Genomic DNA, 16,187 nt, shown 5'->3' on the forward strand with positions numbered 1-16,187 from the left:
GGCATGTTCCGCATTTTATGATGAAAAAAAAAACAACAACAAGCATAACCTCCAGTGTGTAGATTAGTAAACAAAACGTAATTTATGATTGTAATAAACATTTCAAACCAAAGCTCTTCGCACACGGTTTCTATTGATGGTAGTCTGCCCCGAGTGGGCAAACACCGGAAGTGGGGAAAATTTGTGCGCACTTTTCATTCACTGTCCGCCAAATCCTCTCACCAAAGCGCTCACGAAGGCGGTTATCGATGACAACGTTTTCATAATCATACCCAAGGTTACCATCACGATAGTGCAATGACAAGCCTTCTTCTTCTGGTACAGCATACTCGTGGGTGTCTGTAGGTGTAAGAAGCGTAAAACAAGAAAGTACTCAATTTCTAATTCCTGCAATGTGCAATACGCAACCGATACATCTTATCTTATCGGTCTTACCTCTCACTGCTTTCCATACCATATGATTTCCAGCTTCTAGAACGTTGCGACCCTTCAGCACATACTTACTACGATTGTGGTGCAAGAGGGGGTTTTTGGTGCGTACATTACGAACCTGCGTGTACATGTAAGTATTGTTTGCCCATGGAGGAATGAGCGAAAAATCGGGCGCATAGATATCGTAGAAAAATACACACTGGAAGTTGAACGAGTGCACGTCGTATCGATCTTTCCTTTGAAGGTACTCGAGAAGGGTTTCGTTTTCGTCGGATGCAAAAAGTAGCTCATCAAAGTCTACAATCGCGGTGTATCGGAAACCTCCAGCCACTGTGGCGCGATAAAAGCATTCATTCAGTGCCACAAAAATACCTTCGTAACGTAATTCTTTTTCGAACTTATACCCTACAAAGAGAGAAGCACAAAACGCGTCACATAGATGTTTAGAAGCCCCTAATAAGGATAAAGCTTGCCTTCAAAATGCCAGTCCAATATCTGCACCAATCCGGTTTGTTGGTAATATCGCAATACGTCGTTCACCTCCGAGGTAGCAGATTTGTTGTACACATAAAAGCGTTCCGCCCCGTTCATGCGATAGTATTCAAAAAATTCAACAACTCGAAGAGCGTTCGAAAAATCGTGATGTAGCGGTCCCACACAAACCGCTAGCGATCGAGACGGAGCCGAGTGGAATAATCGATCGGTCAGTGGGTATCTGAAATATGCAATGCCCTCATAGGGGGATGAGTGTTCAGTGCACCGCAATGCAACACCCCAACAAGGTGGGATGAATGCGCCTCCATACGTTAAACGAACCTACTTTATACGAACAAAGTTTGTTGCTTCACGCATGCTTGGTTCGTCGAAATAACTAAGGGCTACTTCATCCGGTAGTCTAGCCTGGCGTTTGGTGACATTTCCGGCAAGTTTACATATCACATAAGTGGCCGCAAACTCCATATTCCAATGCTCATGCACGGGTTCTACTTCGTCAGCACGATGTTGCGCTATGTAGTACTCATCAGATCTGTATAGAAAGAGGTGTGAGTTGTGAATCTCTTAATTTCCGCAGATTATGCTTGTTTTAGCCAACAAAGCCTGATGCAATTAATACGAGGACAGACATTTTTGACCAAAGACGAATCGCTATGTTTGGTGACACTTATCGCTTCCTACCTAAAGTTGCAAAACACATTCTGTTTTCGAACATTGAACGGCAATATCGCGAATACGCGAATACTCCCAAAGGGAAGAAAACCATCGGACACTAGGTAGGATTCTGAAAGCATTATTTCAGCATAACTAAATTATCGGCGCTGCTATCGATCACTACATACCAACAACTTCCAGCCGTGGATCAAAGTATGCTGAGTATATTTTGAATCTTTTAGATTCATCACCAATCGGAAGCCAATGATCACCCTTGCCATCGTCTTCAACCATCGGGAATGTGTTATTCCCAAACGCTAACATGACGGATCGTTGATAAAGTGGAAGCGTTTGATGGATATACGTTTGCTGAAAATGGGGCTTGCTGAAATTTAATGTTTCTATAAGGTTTGCTACCAATGTACATTACATACAAATAAAACTCTCCTGTAGTACAGCAACCCAAGCACAAACAACACGATTAACGATAGTACGCCATATTTGCGGATAAATCGGTTAGACACTAATGAGTGAACAAAAATCGCTGGTTTGGAACGCGATTTAATGGAGGTATATGCTGCTTCTCGCCCCATTGCTAAAACTGACTTATTTTTTCACTAATTGCAGCGGAACTGATTCTAGTTGAAGAACACACCCAAATGTCTACCTGTTCAATGAATTACGGTCCCGACATGGTGTTCGATGGTCTTATCTGTATAGGTCGATGGTTTTATCACTCAATGATAAGCGCAAAAGTATGAAATCGAGCAAAGCGAAATAAAAATGACACTAGCGTGCATTAAAACACGTTTAGTAGATATTTTGGATTTGATATGGAGTTGTATGCTCTGCTGAATTTCCTATGTTTAGTGTTTACAACATGTTACTGTTCAGTTTTCGTGTGCCAACCGATGCTTGGATTTCCAAACTGCTTAAACCGCGGATTGCTTAGATCTGTTTTTTGAAAATGAATTTAGGTGCGTTGTGTGTCGTGCTCACATTTTCGATGTTTGTTCTCACTCCAACGGAAGGTGTTTGGAATTTCGATATTGCCACCATTATGAAGGTTGGCTATAATTTATGTATTTGCATATGTAATCCCTACAATAAAGCATAATTCTAAAAGCATATCTAAACATCCCGACTTTATATCATTGCAGCAGCTCAGCGACAATGTGCAACGATTATTTAACTCAACTGCGCTACCAATGATTCGTAGATTCGAACGACCAACTGAAAATCCTCTCGCCGAATGGATTTGAAAAATATGACCATCTGCAGCACCTACTGTGATCCATAGTGTAAAAATCGAAACATCTTCAAATGGGTTTAACGACTATCATCGCAAACATTGAGGACACCCATTGAATATCAATATTATAACCAAATCAATTAATTATTTATATATATATATATATATATATATATATAAATATAAATATAAATATAAATATAAATATATATATATATATATATATATATATATATATATATATATATATATATATATATATATATATATATATATATATATATATATATATATATAAATGCGCATGCGCGACAATTGACAGTGGTAGTGTGTATTGACAGATTATAAAAACATTAAAAACTTGCAGCGCTTGTTGTACGTCTGGAAAATATACCAGCTTTTACAATTTTACTTAAACAAACGAAAAATTGTCATTCTTGTTGTTTGATAAATACGATGTGTTTTATATAGTACAAGCTACGAGTAGCGGCCTAATGTAATAGTGTGATATTATAGTGTGATAGATGTAACCTTCGGAAGCTGGCTCGTCTCATTGTCAACTATAGCTAGCCGGAACAGCTGACGAACTGTGCTAGCAATGTTAAGGAATTTTGTGTATTTACTACATAACATAGTTATTCAGCAAAACATTTGTCATTGGACGTAAAACGTTATGTAAGTGCAACTACTTTACAATAAGTAAACGACAACGACACAGATACTGCATGCAATATTATTTAAGAAAAATATCGAAATATATCTGTAACAAGTTAACAAATCCAAGTTAGTTGCAATCGATTGCGCCTAATTGACGGCAAAATGTAAACAAACGGTTTTTTCCGCAAAGTATGCAACATACGTATCACGTACCGCAAATGTAGGTGATATATTCTATTTTTACGCTCGAATAACAACATACATATTAAAGTTTGGGAAAATTTTGAATTTTTGATAAAAATAAATTTTGGTGGATTTTATTATATTTCTGCATACTATTATGGTTATGTTTTTTCAGACAACATATATTTTATTGAATCTGTTCATTATAATCTGAATTAAGCATAAGAAAAAAAGCTGAAATCAAGGTTAGATAAAATAAGCTGAGAATCTCAGCCCAGAAAATACTTATGTTATGTCATTGTTCCTTATTTGTTTTAGAATCTATAGTAATATAGCAACATTCTTACGAGTATAAACATTAGGTGACCTATGATAGATCATTGATTAAATTGCCAAGCACGCCTTTTAGATTGTCCAGAAGCGTTCAGTGTATTACACAAAATATTTCATATAATTTTTTTCTGTCGTTCGCCTCTTTTGTCATTGGGTACTCTGAAAGATAAAGGTAAAAACCCCAGCGAAGCAAAAAACCTATAACGATATTGTTTGTGTCGCTAATGTAGAAGTTGTGTGATTTAAAAAATAAAGAAATTCAGTTCTAAAATAGGAAAACACCAATCCGTATCAATCCCTTGATGCGGTTGCCAGAAATTTGCAATAGATTTTATATGATATCACGCTTTCGCTTTCGATACTCTAGACCGACTTTTAAATGGTTTGTTGTGATGCATTAAAAACCGTTACTTGTTTTGTAGTGCATAATATACATCGTATTAATGTTATCCATGCAAAAAACATAATATAAAAGAATATAACAAAAAAAAATTAAAAAAAATTAGAGGAAAAATATTACCCTCAGTTATTAAATTATTAAAAATTTAATTTGATTTCTTTTAAAAAGTACAACGAAAATGATACATATTTTATTTGGGATGAAATTCATTTTTAATTCCGGGCACTAAGTAACCTATATTAATCGAGATAGTGATATTTAGTTTTACATACAACGATCATTGTTACTCAACTTTCTTACGTTTACAAATTCAAACGTATGAAATGTATGTTTGTATACCTGTTTAGAAGTTTATACGACAATAATATGTAAAACGGAATACAACATAAATGTATAACAATAAGCATGTTCTGCTCATATAAAAAAATATTTGCCCTTCAACCTATAAAAACATGTTAGCTTTTCCTTCCGCTACGGCCATGCTTTATTTGAGCATCACAAGTCACGGTGGTGAAGCTGCTTGCTAGCTAAATTCATGCGAGTGCAGTGTTCGTACACGGGCGTGTCCCAAATCTAAAACACAATGGGGCAAATGGAATTGCATGAGGGCGAAAAATCACCTACAAACGAAGTACCATCAAAGGCTCCCCATATAGGTTTGCTTCTTCCAAACAGAACACCCGTCAATGCTGTAGTCTGTTGAAAATAGCCAAGCCTTTTCTTTCGTTTGAATCCAGGTTACACATTGTTAGAACAAGTCATTTATAAAAAAATAATACTGAATTTTAAATAAAATAATATTGTACATTTACGTGTTTTTGCTCGCGTACAAAAAATTGAATCAATTAAATTTATCTATAAAAAAATTTAGATAGAAAAACAAATAATATACAAATTTAATAAAAATCAGATAAACCTGCGCTAGCTTTTAAACCGCCTGAAGATTCGAGAATTGTAGCAAAACCATAAATAACCACAGTTTTATTCATTTCCTAAACATGAGCTAACAATATTGAATTATACTCTAAACGATGTTCTTTTATAGATAAAAATTACTCGGTTTGTTGATGTAGAAGCTGCATTCCGATGGTATCTATTGAAATTTGTAGCAAACCATTCATACAATATACAAAAATAATCAATTAATGACCTCGTACGCGATTGACCCAACCCATTACAGGTGCAACAACGGATGTTGGATTTTTGTTTTGTTTATTATTCAAGCTTCCGGTATCGCACAACTTACCAGTTGGTCATCTTTTTTTTATGTTATATTTCAAATTCACAATCAAAACAGACAAACAATACGCTCCCGATATCCGGCGTATAGTACAGCACATACAGGTAGCACGCGAGTAAATCGATCATGAAGCAGCGTAACCGTTTTCATTGTGCGCTTTTCGATGTTTTTTTTCAATAAATAAGATTCGATCTCAATATTGTGCGCATGGGTTCTTGAAAACTATTTGAAGCACCATGATGCATCATTCTCGATGAAAAATTCAGATAATCATACAGGAAAACTGGTTGAAAATATAAAAAAAAACCTATATATTTCAACATGAAACATTTCAACATACATATTTGAGCCTCAAAGTCGTTTATCTAAATCGATGCGTTTTTTAATTATTGATTTATAATTTTTTTCGATAACCTGATTAGCATTGGATTTGAATAATAAAAGATATCGAACCTTTCTGCATGCATCATAACCGTATAAATAAGTCCAAAGGGGACAACCTAAATTAAACATGCAAAAAGCATTTACCAATTTTTATTTTTGCATCAATGCTTCTTCCTACAATAGACGCTGTGCATTGATCCGAATCCAACCGCTCTACCTAAATCACTCTCGCTTGATTGATTCTACAAGTCATTGAACGCAATATTGGCGACGTTCCAAAATACCACCGATTGTGATTCAATTCAATGGATATTTTATGGATATTTTATGAACAGCTTGCATAAAGCCAAGTGTGGTGAGCTGTTAAACAATATTTAATTTCTTCTCTACATTAAAAAAATTGGTATCTTTAATGTGATTCAACATTTGTGTTTTCGTAAGTAGATATTTAATCTTCAAACTAAATATTTAAATAGCTTATCCGTGTAAATACTTATCATTATAATCTATATAAAAATTTTGCACGCTAGCTATCCAAACACGTCTAACTTTCGTCGAGAATGAGTCAGGTGAGATTACGCTGCGCAAACTAGGTAGAAGCAAATCTACTTAGTTTGGAAACCAGTTCGGGTGCATTATGTCACGATGCATTGAGCGGTTTATTATGCTCAAGGCTAAAAGAGACGGACAGAGCGAGAGAGAAGGAGAGCGATAGCCAAATGAGAGAGGGAGAGACATAGTGAAATCAGAGAGAAATACTCAGAATAAAGAGAAAGAAGGAGCATGAAACACGAAAGAGAGAACAGATCAAAGTTTCCCAACGTTAGATAAAATATCTGTGTTCTTCTGCTTCATGAGTGGAGCAAAGGAAAAATTTTCAAACTTGATGGTAAAATAAATTAAAACTTTTAACTTCTGTTCGACTAACTATCAAGCGTATTAGTCATTCAAAATTGCACTTTTATAACGTTTTATTTTAAACCATAAAACGCATCACTTACTATTAAATTATTAAATTATTACGATTAAATATTGACGAATTATCTATCCAAGCTTGAAACATTCAAAAACTATCTAATTGGTAGTTAAATCTTGGGTGATTAGTTGGATATCATGTGGTATGTGGAAAAGCACACACATCATGCATTGCATCACTCGCACTGTATCGCGTATCTCATCTCTCAACCCGAAGAATAGAACAAAGTGCTGGATGATCTATCAAGTGTGTAATGGAAATCATGTAGTGGTAGCAGAGCTGGTTGCTGGTTGGCAGGGACAACAACAAAAAACTCCATTCAGTCCGGAGTGCCACACCATCATCATCTAATACCACGTCGCGATCGACAACGCGGCTCGCGGTAACGACGATGAAACCAGTCGCGCACAGTATCGCGTTACAGCTTGAACGATAAAGTTCAAGCGGTCTGTGTGATGGAGTTCCGTTTGTAGCACGCGTCACTATAGGTCAATCACGAATCCAGTATACGCTCATACAAGCATAGCGTTATCTATGCGACGATCATTAACAGATCAGTACAAAAATTACGGCATTCGAACGATGCCTGCCTAGTGGTCGGTTCGTTGTGTTGAACACTAATGTTAGTTTCAGAATTCCACCTCACCGCTAACTACCTATCACTTAAGTGCAAACTGATCGTACGCTGGCTAGTGTTTTAAAAAAGGTGATTAAAGTTTCTTCAAAGTTGTGTGTTTTACAATGTATGTTTGGCTTTTTTGAATACATTCATGCGCATGGCGTTTAGTGTAACGAAATTCATTAGTAGTTCTACGCTACACATGTAACAAACGATCGTTATGCATTCTGAAATCAATTGCATAAATGCATAATCGACAGTGGATAGTATGGTATATGCAATATTGAAATCCGTCGATATTATTCATCACAGTTAGTTAAAGAATCGTACCTCCATGGCCTACGTAGAGCATACAGCACATCATGGCTAGCTGTATCTTCATGTTTCCATGGTTTTTTTTCCTCATTTTCAAACATTAACAACAATTTCAAAACGATTTAGCTCATACAGATTAACGAGGGTTTAACGGCTAAACTAAAAAAGAGTGAGCAACGCTTCCGCTTCATGCCATTTTTCAAAAATTTGGAGAGTTTTCTTCAAACCTTTATAATGAAACGATCATTCCAGCGTTAGTTTTTCCTAACACTATGTGAAAAACTGGACAGTGATATCATGCACAAAAAATGTTAAAAACATATTTTCAAACTTAGGATAGAAACTCGAACCAAACCGTCCTCGTCAAAAGTATTGTTTGGTTCAGACGTGTAAATTGTAGTCGGTAATCATACGCACGTTTTTGAAAATGTCAACAGCATATTAAGCAAACCTGCATACACGAGCGATTCTAATTATTATGTCCCAGGCCGTATCTCTGTGCGTATGCGTGTGTTTATTTAAATAAAAGTGTTTGTGTTTATTTAAATGCGGATGTGTAAGTGTATGCTGCAGCATGACAATACGGAACAACGTTTATGTATTGAAATGGTCAAGAGTCAGCGATAACTATTTACATGCTGCTTTCTACTCCTCGGAATATGTGTGAATTTACGTGATGTCGTTTTTAGTGAAGATCGCGTAGATCTGCGAGATATATCCGGATGGTTTTAATCAATGCGAATACAATGCGAAATATATACATATATTTTTCATGCAACACTACTTCTACATATCGCACGCTAATGTCGAGTTCGGACCAATAACCATGATTAAGTAGACTTTCTAATTAAATCGAAGCGTTTGAAAACTATTATTCTAGTGCTGTTAAAAGCCTTTAAACATATTTTAGTTACTGCTTAAGTTATGTGCTTGCGTTTTTAAGTGTATGAAAATCATTATCTTGAATTGTTCGAAAAACATTATTTAAATGAGCTAAAGCGATTTTGTTTAAATTTTAATCAATCAATTTGCTTTGCTAAATGACTTCATGAATAAATACATAAATAGGCGTTAGAGATATTAAGAAGTAAGAAGAAAAATTCAAGATCAATTTCAGGTTTTCTTTCATATCTTTTTGCATCATATCCAAAGTGCATCATAATACATTTAATGCTTCTGCCCGTTTTGCAGTTTCGCCTAAATGTATACACCCAGGAACACGTATTAGGAATGCATTTGTGAAATTGCAGGGCTCGTTTCATTGCCAAAATGTAAACTTATAATGAATTGTCGCAACGAAATATGAATTGATGAGATAATTTCGCTCATGATAATAATTGTGCTATTATTTCTTCTAATATAATTTTGATAAACTCTTACTCTTATACCCTTTGATACTCTGTTGAAATTTTTCGCGCAGTGCAGAATTTGTTTATTTTAATGTTCGTTGAAATTCAAAAAGCAATAAACCCTCACTAGACAATTTAGAACATTAGATGATATAGTTCCATCGAGATCCATTTGTTGGTTTGGGTGGATACATAAAACAAATATTCTTCATTTAGCTAAATCAAATTTTCTGTTATTGCTTTATCTTCGTTGGTTCCAGTTAACATCTGCAAAGACAACAAGGATATCTCAAAACACGTGCAAAATAAAAAGTGCCTAGGTAAGTAACATACATAGCATACATTTTTTATGATTATCATATAACATTTCTACTTAATGACATGTCTATAAGAGGCAATCAACATTAATAGATTATATGTAATGAATTTTTAAGCATTGATTGTTGCCATAAAATGTACGGCGTTTAAAATACACGGTACCTCAAAGTAAAAAAGCAAAATGGTGATGAACTGTGAAATATACTAAGAACTTTGCAACAAGTTGTATGTTTTACAACAACTAGAGTGAGCTCAAATAGGAGGAAGGAATATTGTTGAATACTAAAAAATACCAATAAAATTGTTACGCTCATTAGTCACGTAGAATTTAGCGTAGAGTTAGTAAAGTAAGTTGTTCTAAAGCTATTAAAAATAGATTTTATTAACACGAATGTATAAAGTTTAAACAAATATTACATGATGTGTTGAAAATATGGATACAAAATCGCCTCGCGAAATCTATACATGAACTAAAACGTGTATCGCTGGTTTTTTATCTCTCACTCTCAAACCTTATCGTTGGTCACCTACCCATGTAATCTAAAAACTAGTTACGTGTGTGATATAAAGCTGCGCCTAACGTCCTTGTATGCTGGAAATCGCACACACAATGATCTCACTAAAACAATGTAATTCAATGTTGACAGTGTGGACATTTTTTATTTTAAAAAATATGCTAATTCTCAAAAAATATTTAAAATTTTGTAAAAAAATGGGTTTTTTTTGTCAAACATTTCGACACTACTAACACAACAGAAATGATCGTTTAATGAATGTTGTCAAACGGCCTAGATAACTGGCTGGAAAATAGAATACATACACATTTCTTATCGTTGGTTCGAAAGTTGCGATTCGACTACCTTCTTTGTAAGTTATTTTTGCCAAGTTGGAACGGAAGAAAAAAGCATTGGATATCAACCTGGAAAACTAACCTTGTTCTATGGAACGCAGAGTGATAAGTGTTTGGTCATGCTTGTTACTTACGTTAAAATCTCGCCATGAGCCACATGTTGCAAAAAAAATGTGTTTGAAATAATCGAACGATTGTGGGCTCGAGTTTTATCTGGCCAAGAATCATAACTTCAACACTTCACTAACTGCCACCACGCGTTACAGTCAGCTCGTAATTTTGGGTGAACGCAACCCGTGTGTACGTTGTAAAATAGCTCGAACGATATCAACGAGCAGCAGCAGTATGGTGTTGGTGCATTACATAGCCATGGAATTCATTTGCTAGCGTTTAGACACCCGTTTAGGTTCATCATTCGCGTGCGTTCCGTATCGCTAGCGACAGTGACATTGATAATGTGTTTTAATACAACTCACGAGCATACAGATTTGCGTGCACACTTGGTGTATTGGTGCATTTGATGCTGAAGAAGAAGAATGAAAAAAAAAACGCCACCAAATGCGGACGCGAATTAGTATGCGACGAAAAGGAGTGCGAGTGTGTGCGATTGTGTAAGTACGAAAAAGTACCACTTAGGTTCGAAAAACATGAAGTGCAGTTCGTGTTTCAGCGGCGTTTGTCGCCGTCAAACAGTCAACGGCACAGATCATTTCACTCCACCGATGATGACAAATCGAACAGCTGATCTAGCAGAGCGGCAGAGTACCGATCGGTGTTTGCAGCTAGAAATCCAACAACATGTGAGCTCATCTTCACCAAACAACGGTAACAATGGTAATTTTACCACACACGGAGAATCGTATGACGATCGCCCGTTATCAATGACGTTAGAGGAGTTTGATAACGAATCATTAACAATAGAAGGCAGTGAGGAACCCGAATCGGCTGTGGTATACCAATCTAGCGAAGTAGCGCGTACTACTAACATAGACCTACAGGTGCATCTAGCTCGATGCACGCGGTTAGAAATCATACCGGAAGAAGAAATAAGCGACGGAAGTGACAGTGAATTACTCTCCCCTTCGAGTGCAGCAGTTGATGCGGATAGCGAAACATTACTAGCAGGTACATCGATCAGCGAGCGTGAGAGGGAATCAGGAATAAACAAAACCGCCAGCCAGGCTGATGCCAGTGAAGCTTCTAATCATGTCCCCACGGTTCCCGCCGGTGAAATGGTGCCGCAAAAATCGAGACCACCGACAAAATGGCGTAGAAAATATCGCCCCGTTGCAGCGCTGCAGCTTCAGCAGCAGCAAATTCCAACCACATGTTCGCTCGTGGGTGCTAAGGAGCTGAATATATCACCATCGATGTACCGGAGCGTATGCACCACGCAAACAGTGGCTAGCGAAATAATGGAGGTGGAAATTATAAACATCGATTCCAGCTCTAGCAGCACCGGCGACGAGCAGAGTGAGACTGAGGAAAGTGAGAATGAAAATGCGATTGATGAAGCCGGGTTGCACCAGATTAACTCGGGCGATGTTTACTCCCCACAGTTAGCGTTGGATGTTGATGCAAATATTGATCCGCTGAACATTTATTTACCATTCATTGATGAAGATATTCATGAACACTCTGGCGCCAGTGCAGAGGACATTGGACGTACTAATTTCGCCGTTGTTGTGTCCCGCGAAGCACGCCACACTCACGAAGAAATGCACCAAACAGCAGCCAGTCTCTCAGCGAGCGATTCGAAAGATGAAATCGAGCCCCATCAGCAGCGCACCCGTGCAAAGCCGTCGTGGGAGAAGAACACACCGAAACGTTGTGAAAATTGTAAAGCGCATGCCCAAGATGATATTTTCGAAAAGAGCCAAATGTCAGGCTCCTGTGCCGTTTGCGGTGGTACGGTGCGTGGTGTATTCATAGAGAATTTAGAGCGGACTGATCGCGGCACCGTGAACTCAGGCTTATTTCACGAGCAGAGCGCAAACCCAGCACCAGCACCAGTACCACCGCCGGCTGGCGAGCGAGTTCTAATGCTCGGGCTTAGTAACCCGGGAGTGGTCCACCGGAACCCCAAACCGACCCAAAGCGTCAGTGGTGATGAGAGTATCAGTACGGTGTTAAAGGTCGACGAAACGTGCTCGGGTATCGATCGGAATTGTGCAGCGATCGCCGATGCCGAGTGCAGTGTAGATTGTAGTGATCGTGACGAAAGCGCATCGTCGCTGTATGTGAGGAAAGCCATGTCCCTCGTGGATGAATCATGCCCTACCGTACCCGATGATGTGCGGGATGGAAATCAGTCTTTTAATTGCATCCCTCCTCACTTTTCTACCCCACCGTCGGTCATCCCGTTACCGCCGCCGCCCACTGCAAACGATAGCACGGCGAGTGTGACTGCGAATGTGGGTCAGCATACGGGCGCGGGCTCAAAACTCTCCGAATTCGGCGACACGCAGCCCTTTACGCAGCTCGTTCCGCTGACGGTTGAAGCATTATCGTCTGCCGCTGGGGGAACCGGACCTATGATTTTACCGCACGATGCTCAAACTAATCGTAGCGATCATTCTAGTCAAGCTGATCATGCAGATGCTGATCAAAATAGTGCGCAAGATAGTGTCGATGCAGTAGCATCGTTTGAACGGCAACAGGCAACACTCGCTAGTAGCGCGGACAAACGGAGCGTTTTGCTAAAATACATGCGGGAAAATACAAGTGTCTCGGAGGGTGCCACATTGAGCCAGGAATCCACGAATTCGATTCACCAACAGCTCGACGGCTGTCCCGTGCCGACTTTTGGTGGTGAAAACCCGCATTCGAGCCATAATCAAACGAGCCGCTTGCGTGCGGATGTTCGTACAAGCTTCGATGAGAAAACCCGCGAACATGGATCAAAAATAGAACAGGTCCGTTATGGTCATTGTGAGCAGCATGTGAAAACTGGCAGCATTGAGGGTGGTGTTTTGCGAGAGCCAAAGGTACGCGCGAAAACCCCCAATGAAAGCAATTATTTTCAAGCCGATATTGTAACGAACGATACGGAGCGAGCGGGGGAAAACCTGCCCCTATTCGACGCCCATAACATGTGCTCCATATCAAGCACCGCACCGCAGTGTGCTAAACCATTGGGTGGTGTTGGTATGTCGTCCCATGAAAAGCAAACGATTGTTGACGATTTGAAGGATGCAGAATTGCAGCAAGAATTTCGTCGGCTTGAGCTAGAAACGGCTCGGTTCGAACGGGAACTGCAAGAAATCGCGCTTACCGAGATTCATCTGCCTGTTGCAGCTCCACAAAAGGTGAGACAAAATGGTGCCCCCAATTTTGGGTCCGGAATTCCGGTACTCAAAAAACAACCCAATGTAAAGCAAAGGGAAGAAAGTGCAATAAAAGCATCGCAGCGCATTGTCCCGGTGGAAAACAAAATTCCCCATCGTCCAGGACCACCCTCGACCGATCGTATTCCTATTCCACCTCCACCTCCACCCTCGCAAACCATACCACCGGTGGATGAGGAATATTGCACGAAAAAAGTTAAAGATCGTGTGCGTGATTTGATGGCCACACAAGCCGCAATAGCCACGAAAGAGGCACGTTCCGTGATGAAACCTCGGGCGGGGGTTATCTCTAGTGCACCAACGACGCCCACCGCTAGCCGTAAGTCGAATATCGCACAAACGCACACCGAGTTTAGGGAAATTCGACAACGTGAAGTCACAACTGGGGAGAAAAAACTCCACCGCGGGCAAACGGCAGCTTCATCCGGCTGCATAATGTCAGAAAAGCAGCAGCTTCCACTTCAATTTGGTGAGTCTGCCGAACATTCGGACGGAGCTCACAGTCCTGGTGTAGGCTGGATGTCTATTTTTATGTTGTTGTGCGCTGGAATGATACTGTGGAGAGCAATTAGGTTTCTACCGTCATACTTTCGCTAATAATTTTCATCTACTTATTCATACCCAAACGCGTTGAGCAAAGCTCACCTGTTCGATAACTGTGCGACGTTTATATTTATATGATTTAGTGGCTGGCTGGACGTTGCCGATAGCTGCATATTGTATCGTACCTGTATTTAGTCTTACTAGAAGCCTTTTCTCTACACACATAATGTACATTACCAACATAAAAATAATAATAAAAAATTAGAATTCAACTTCGATTCCACTCTTGTTTTGCACATCTTCATAGCATACATCTTCTGTGTCGTTTAACCTATTTCAAACCCTTTACCTCGACTTCATCTCGGTCTAACATCTCTTCTTATCGCATTTTTTTACCATTTTTTCGCATCTTTTACATGTTGCTCCATCCATCTCCGATCTCCATCGATCTGCTGTTTCGTTCCTTTCTTTTGTTTATACATCTTTCTATTTCCTTCTTTTTTTCACTTTTGTTCAATCGGAAAAATATCCTTCAGAGGGAAACACACAATCATCGCGAATACGTCATGCATCATCAACATCAGTTGGTGGGTTGGGGGTGGTGTGTCCAACAAATTCTGTCGCAAATGAAACTGAATCTTTGGAGCAAAATAGCGAATCCCCAGAAATTAAAGTAAACGTAGCAGCGCTCATTGCTACCCATCAAGAAAAGCAACAACTCAATGGCATGGAAAAGTCTCTGCCCCAAACGTCTGGCAAACTTCTGCCGACCAAGCACACCGTAGCGAACGAAATTGCGCAAGAGGACTCAGAACCGACCGTTAGCGTTAGTGACAAATGCCGACAGTTTGAACAACGAATTCGTAAAAACTCCTTCGGTACCGTAGCCGACTGCCGTGAAATAAGCAACATCCCAGCGCAAACGGGAGATTATGCACCCCTTAAAAAGACCGGTACGATTTTTAGTAGTTTTTCTTTTAAATCTGCGTGTATGTGTGCGTTTTCAAATAATGGTATGGAAACATTTCCACCTCTAACGCTGATGAGGCTGCATGAAAATGATAACGCTCTAGTGTGTGCTCAATGCTGTCTTTACTAAACACGTTTAATATCTCCCGTTCTGCTTGTCGCTTACGTTCTGTTTGAATTACTAATTGAGTTAGTAAGATTTAATTTCTTAGACAATTTCTGGAAGCCTTAGGCAGCACACAAATATTTTGTTGCTGCCAACTGTATGCGCTGTGGGTAAATCTCTCTCATTGATGATCATGGTCATTGATCTGTCATTGATGATCAGTGCTTGGATGGAAATAGAAGAAAAAAAAACGAGCACCCAAGTACAAATACAACTCGCATACTTTGATTAAAGTTCCGTAAAACTAAACTGTTTTCAAAATCATCGTTGCCAGAGCAACGCTTTCGGGCGGCATATATCTGTTTGATCTGTGTGTTAACAGAAAGCTCATTAAATTATTCAATATATTGCCTAGTTGAATGATTACGAGTGATTTGTTTTTAGAAATGATTGATGTGATGATGTTGGACGGCCAGCAGTTGCGAGCAAATAATTCTGCATCACCCACGTCGATGCTAAACGCACCTAGTGCTAATGTACTGGGGCTATTGATGAAATAAGTCAGTGGAGCGGACGCAAAATGGACTGGTTATTATTTTTAGCCATTGATCACAATTACAAACCACGCTCGTAGCAGGAGGAGGGACAGTAAACGAAAAAGTAGTATACCCCAATCGTACAATGAGACACAGTATGTACATCTTCAAACATTGCCTTGATACATGCATAGAGGTGAAAGCTGTTTACGATTTCCGATTAGAAATA

The 16,187-nt window shown here is 39.0% G+C and overlaps 1 protein-coding gene across 1 annotated transcript; it reads right to left on the bottom strand.

Annotated features, from left to right (window-relative positions):
* Positions 1–63: 63 nt before the first annotated feature.
* Positions 64–2,174, bottom strand: LOC128725449 (uncharacterized). The gene is made up of 7 exons (XM_053819192.1): positions 2,007–2,174; positions 1,770–1,962; positions 1,609–1,711; positions 1,253–1,459; positions 906–1,147; positions 436–837; positions 64–339 (listed from the first exon to the last, which is right to left on the bottom strand). Exons 1-7 carry the CDS (start codon positions 2,172–2,174, stop codon positions 131–133), a joined length of 1,524 nt encoding a protein of 507 aa, XP_053675167.1. The 3' UTR covers positions 64–130.
* Between the last annotated feature and the right edge of the window lie 14,013 nt (positions 2,175–16,187).

Source organism: Anopheles nili, chromosome 3, assembly GCF_943737925.1.
Source record: "Anopheles nili chromosome 3, idAnoNiliSN_F5_01, whole genome shotgun sequence".
NCBI classification, from domain to species: domain Eukaryota; kingdom Metazoa; phylum Arthropoda; class Insecta; order Diptera; family Culicidae; genus Anopheles; species Anopheles nili.

What these genes read in the sequence shown, in the direction of transcription:
- LOC128725449 (XM_053819192.1), bottom strand. Translation starts at nt 2,174, where the DNA reads ATGGGGCGAGAAGCAGCATATACCTCCATTAAATCGCGTTCCAAACCA. An exon ending in GAGTTTTATTTGTATGTAAT is followed by an intron (nt 1,963 to 2,006) that starts GTACATTGGTAG and finishes AATTTCAGCAAG; the next exon opens with CCCCATTTTCAGCAAACGTA. An exon ending in AATGTGTTTTGCAACTTTAG is followed by an intron (nt 1,460 to 1,608) that starts GTAGGAAGCGAT and finishes CTTTCTATACAG; the next exon opens with ATCTGATGAGTACTACATAG.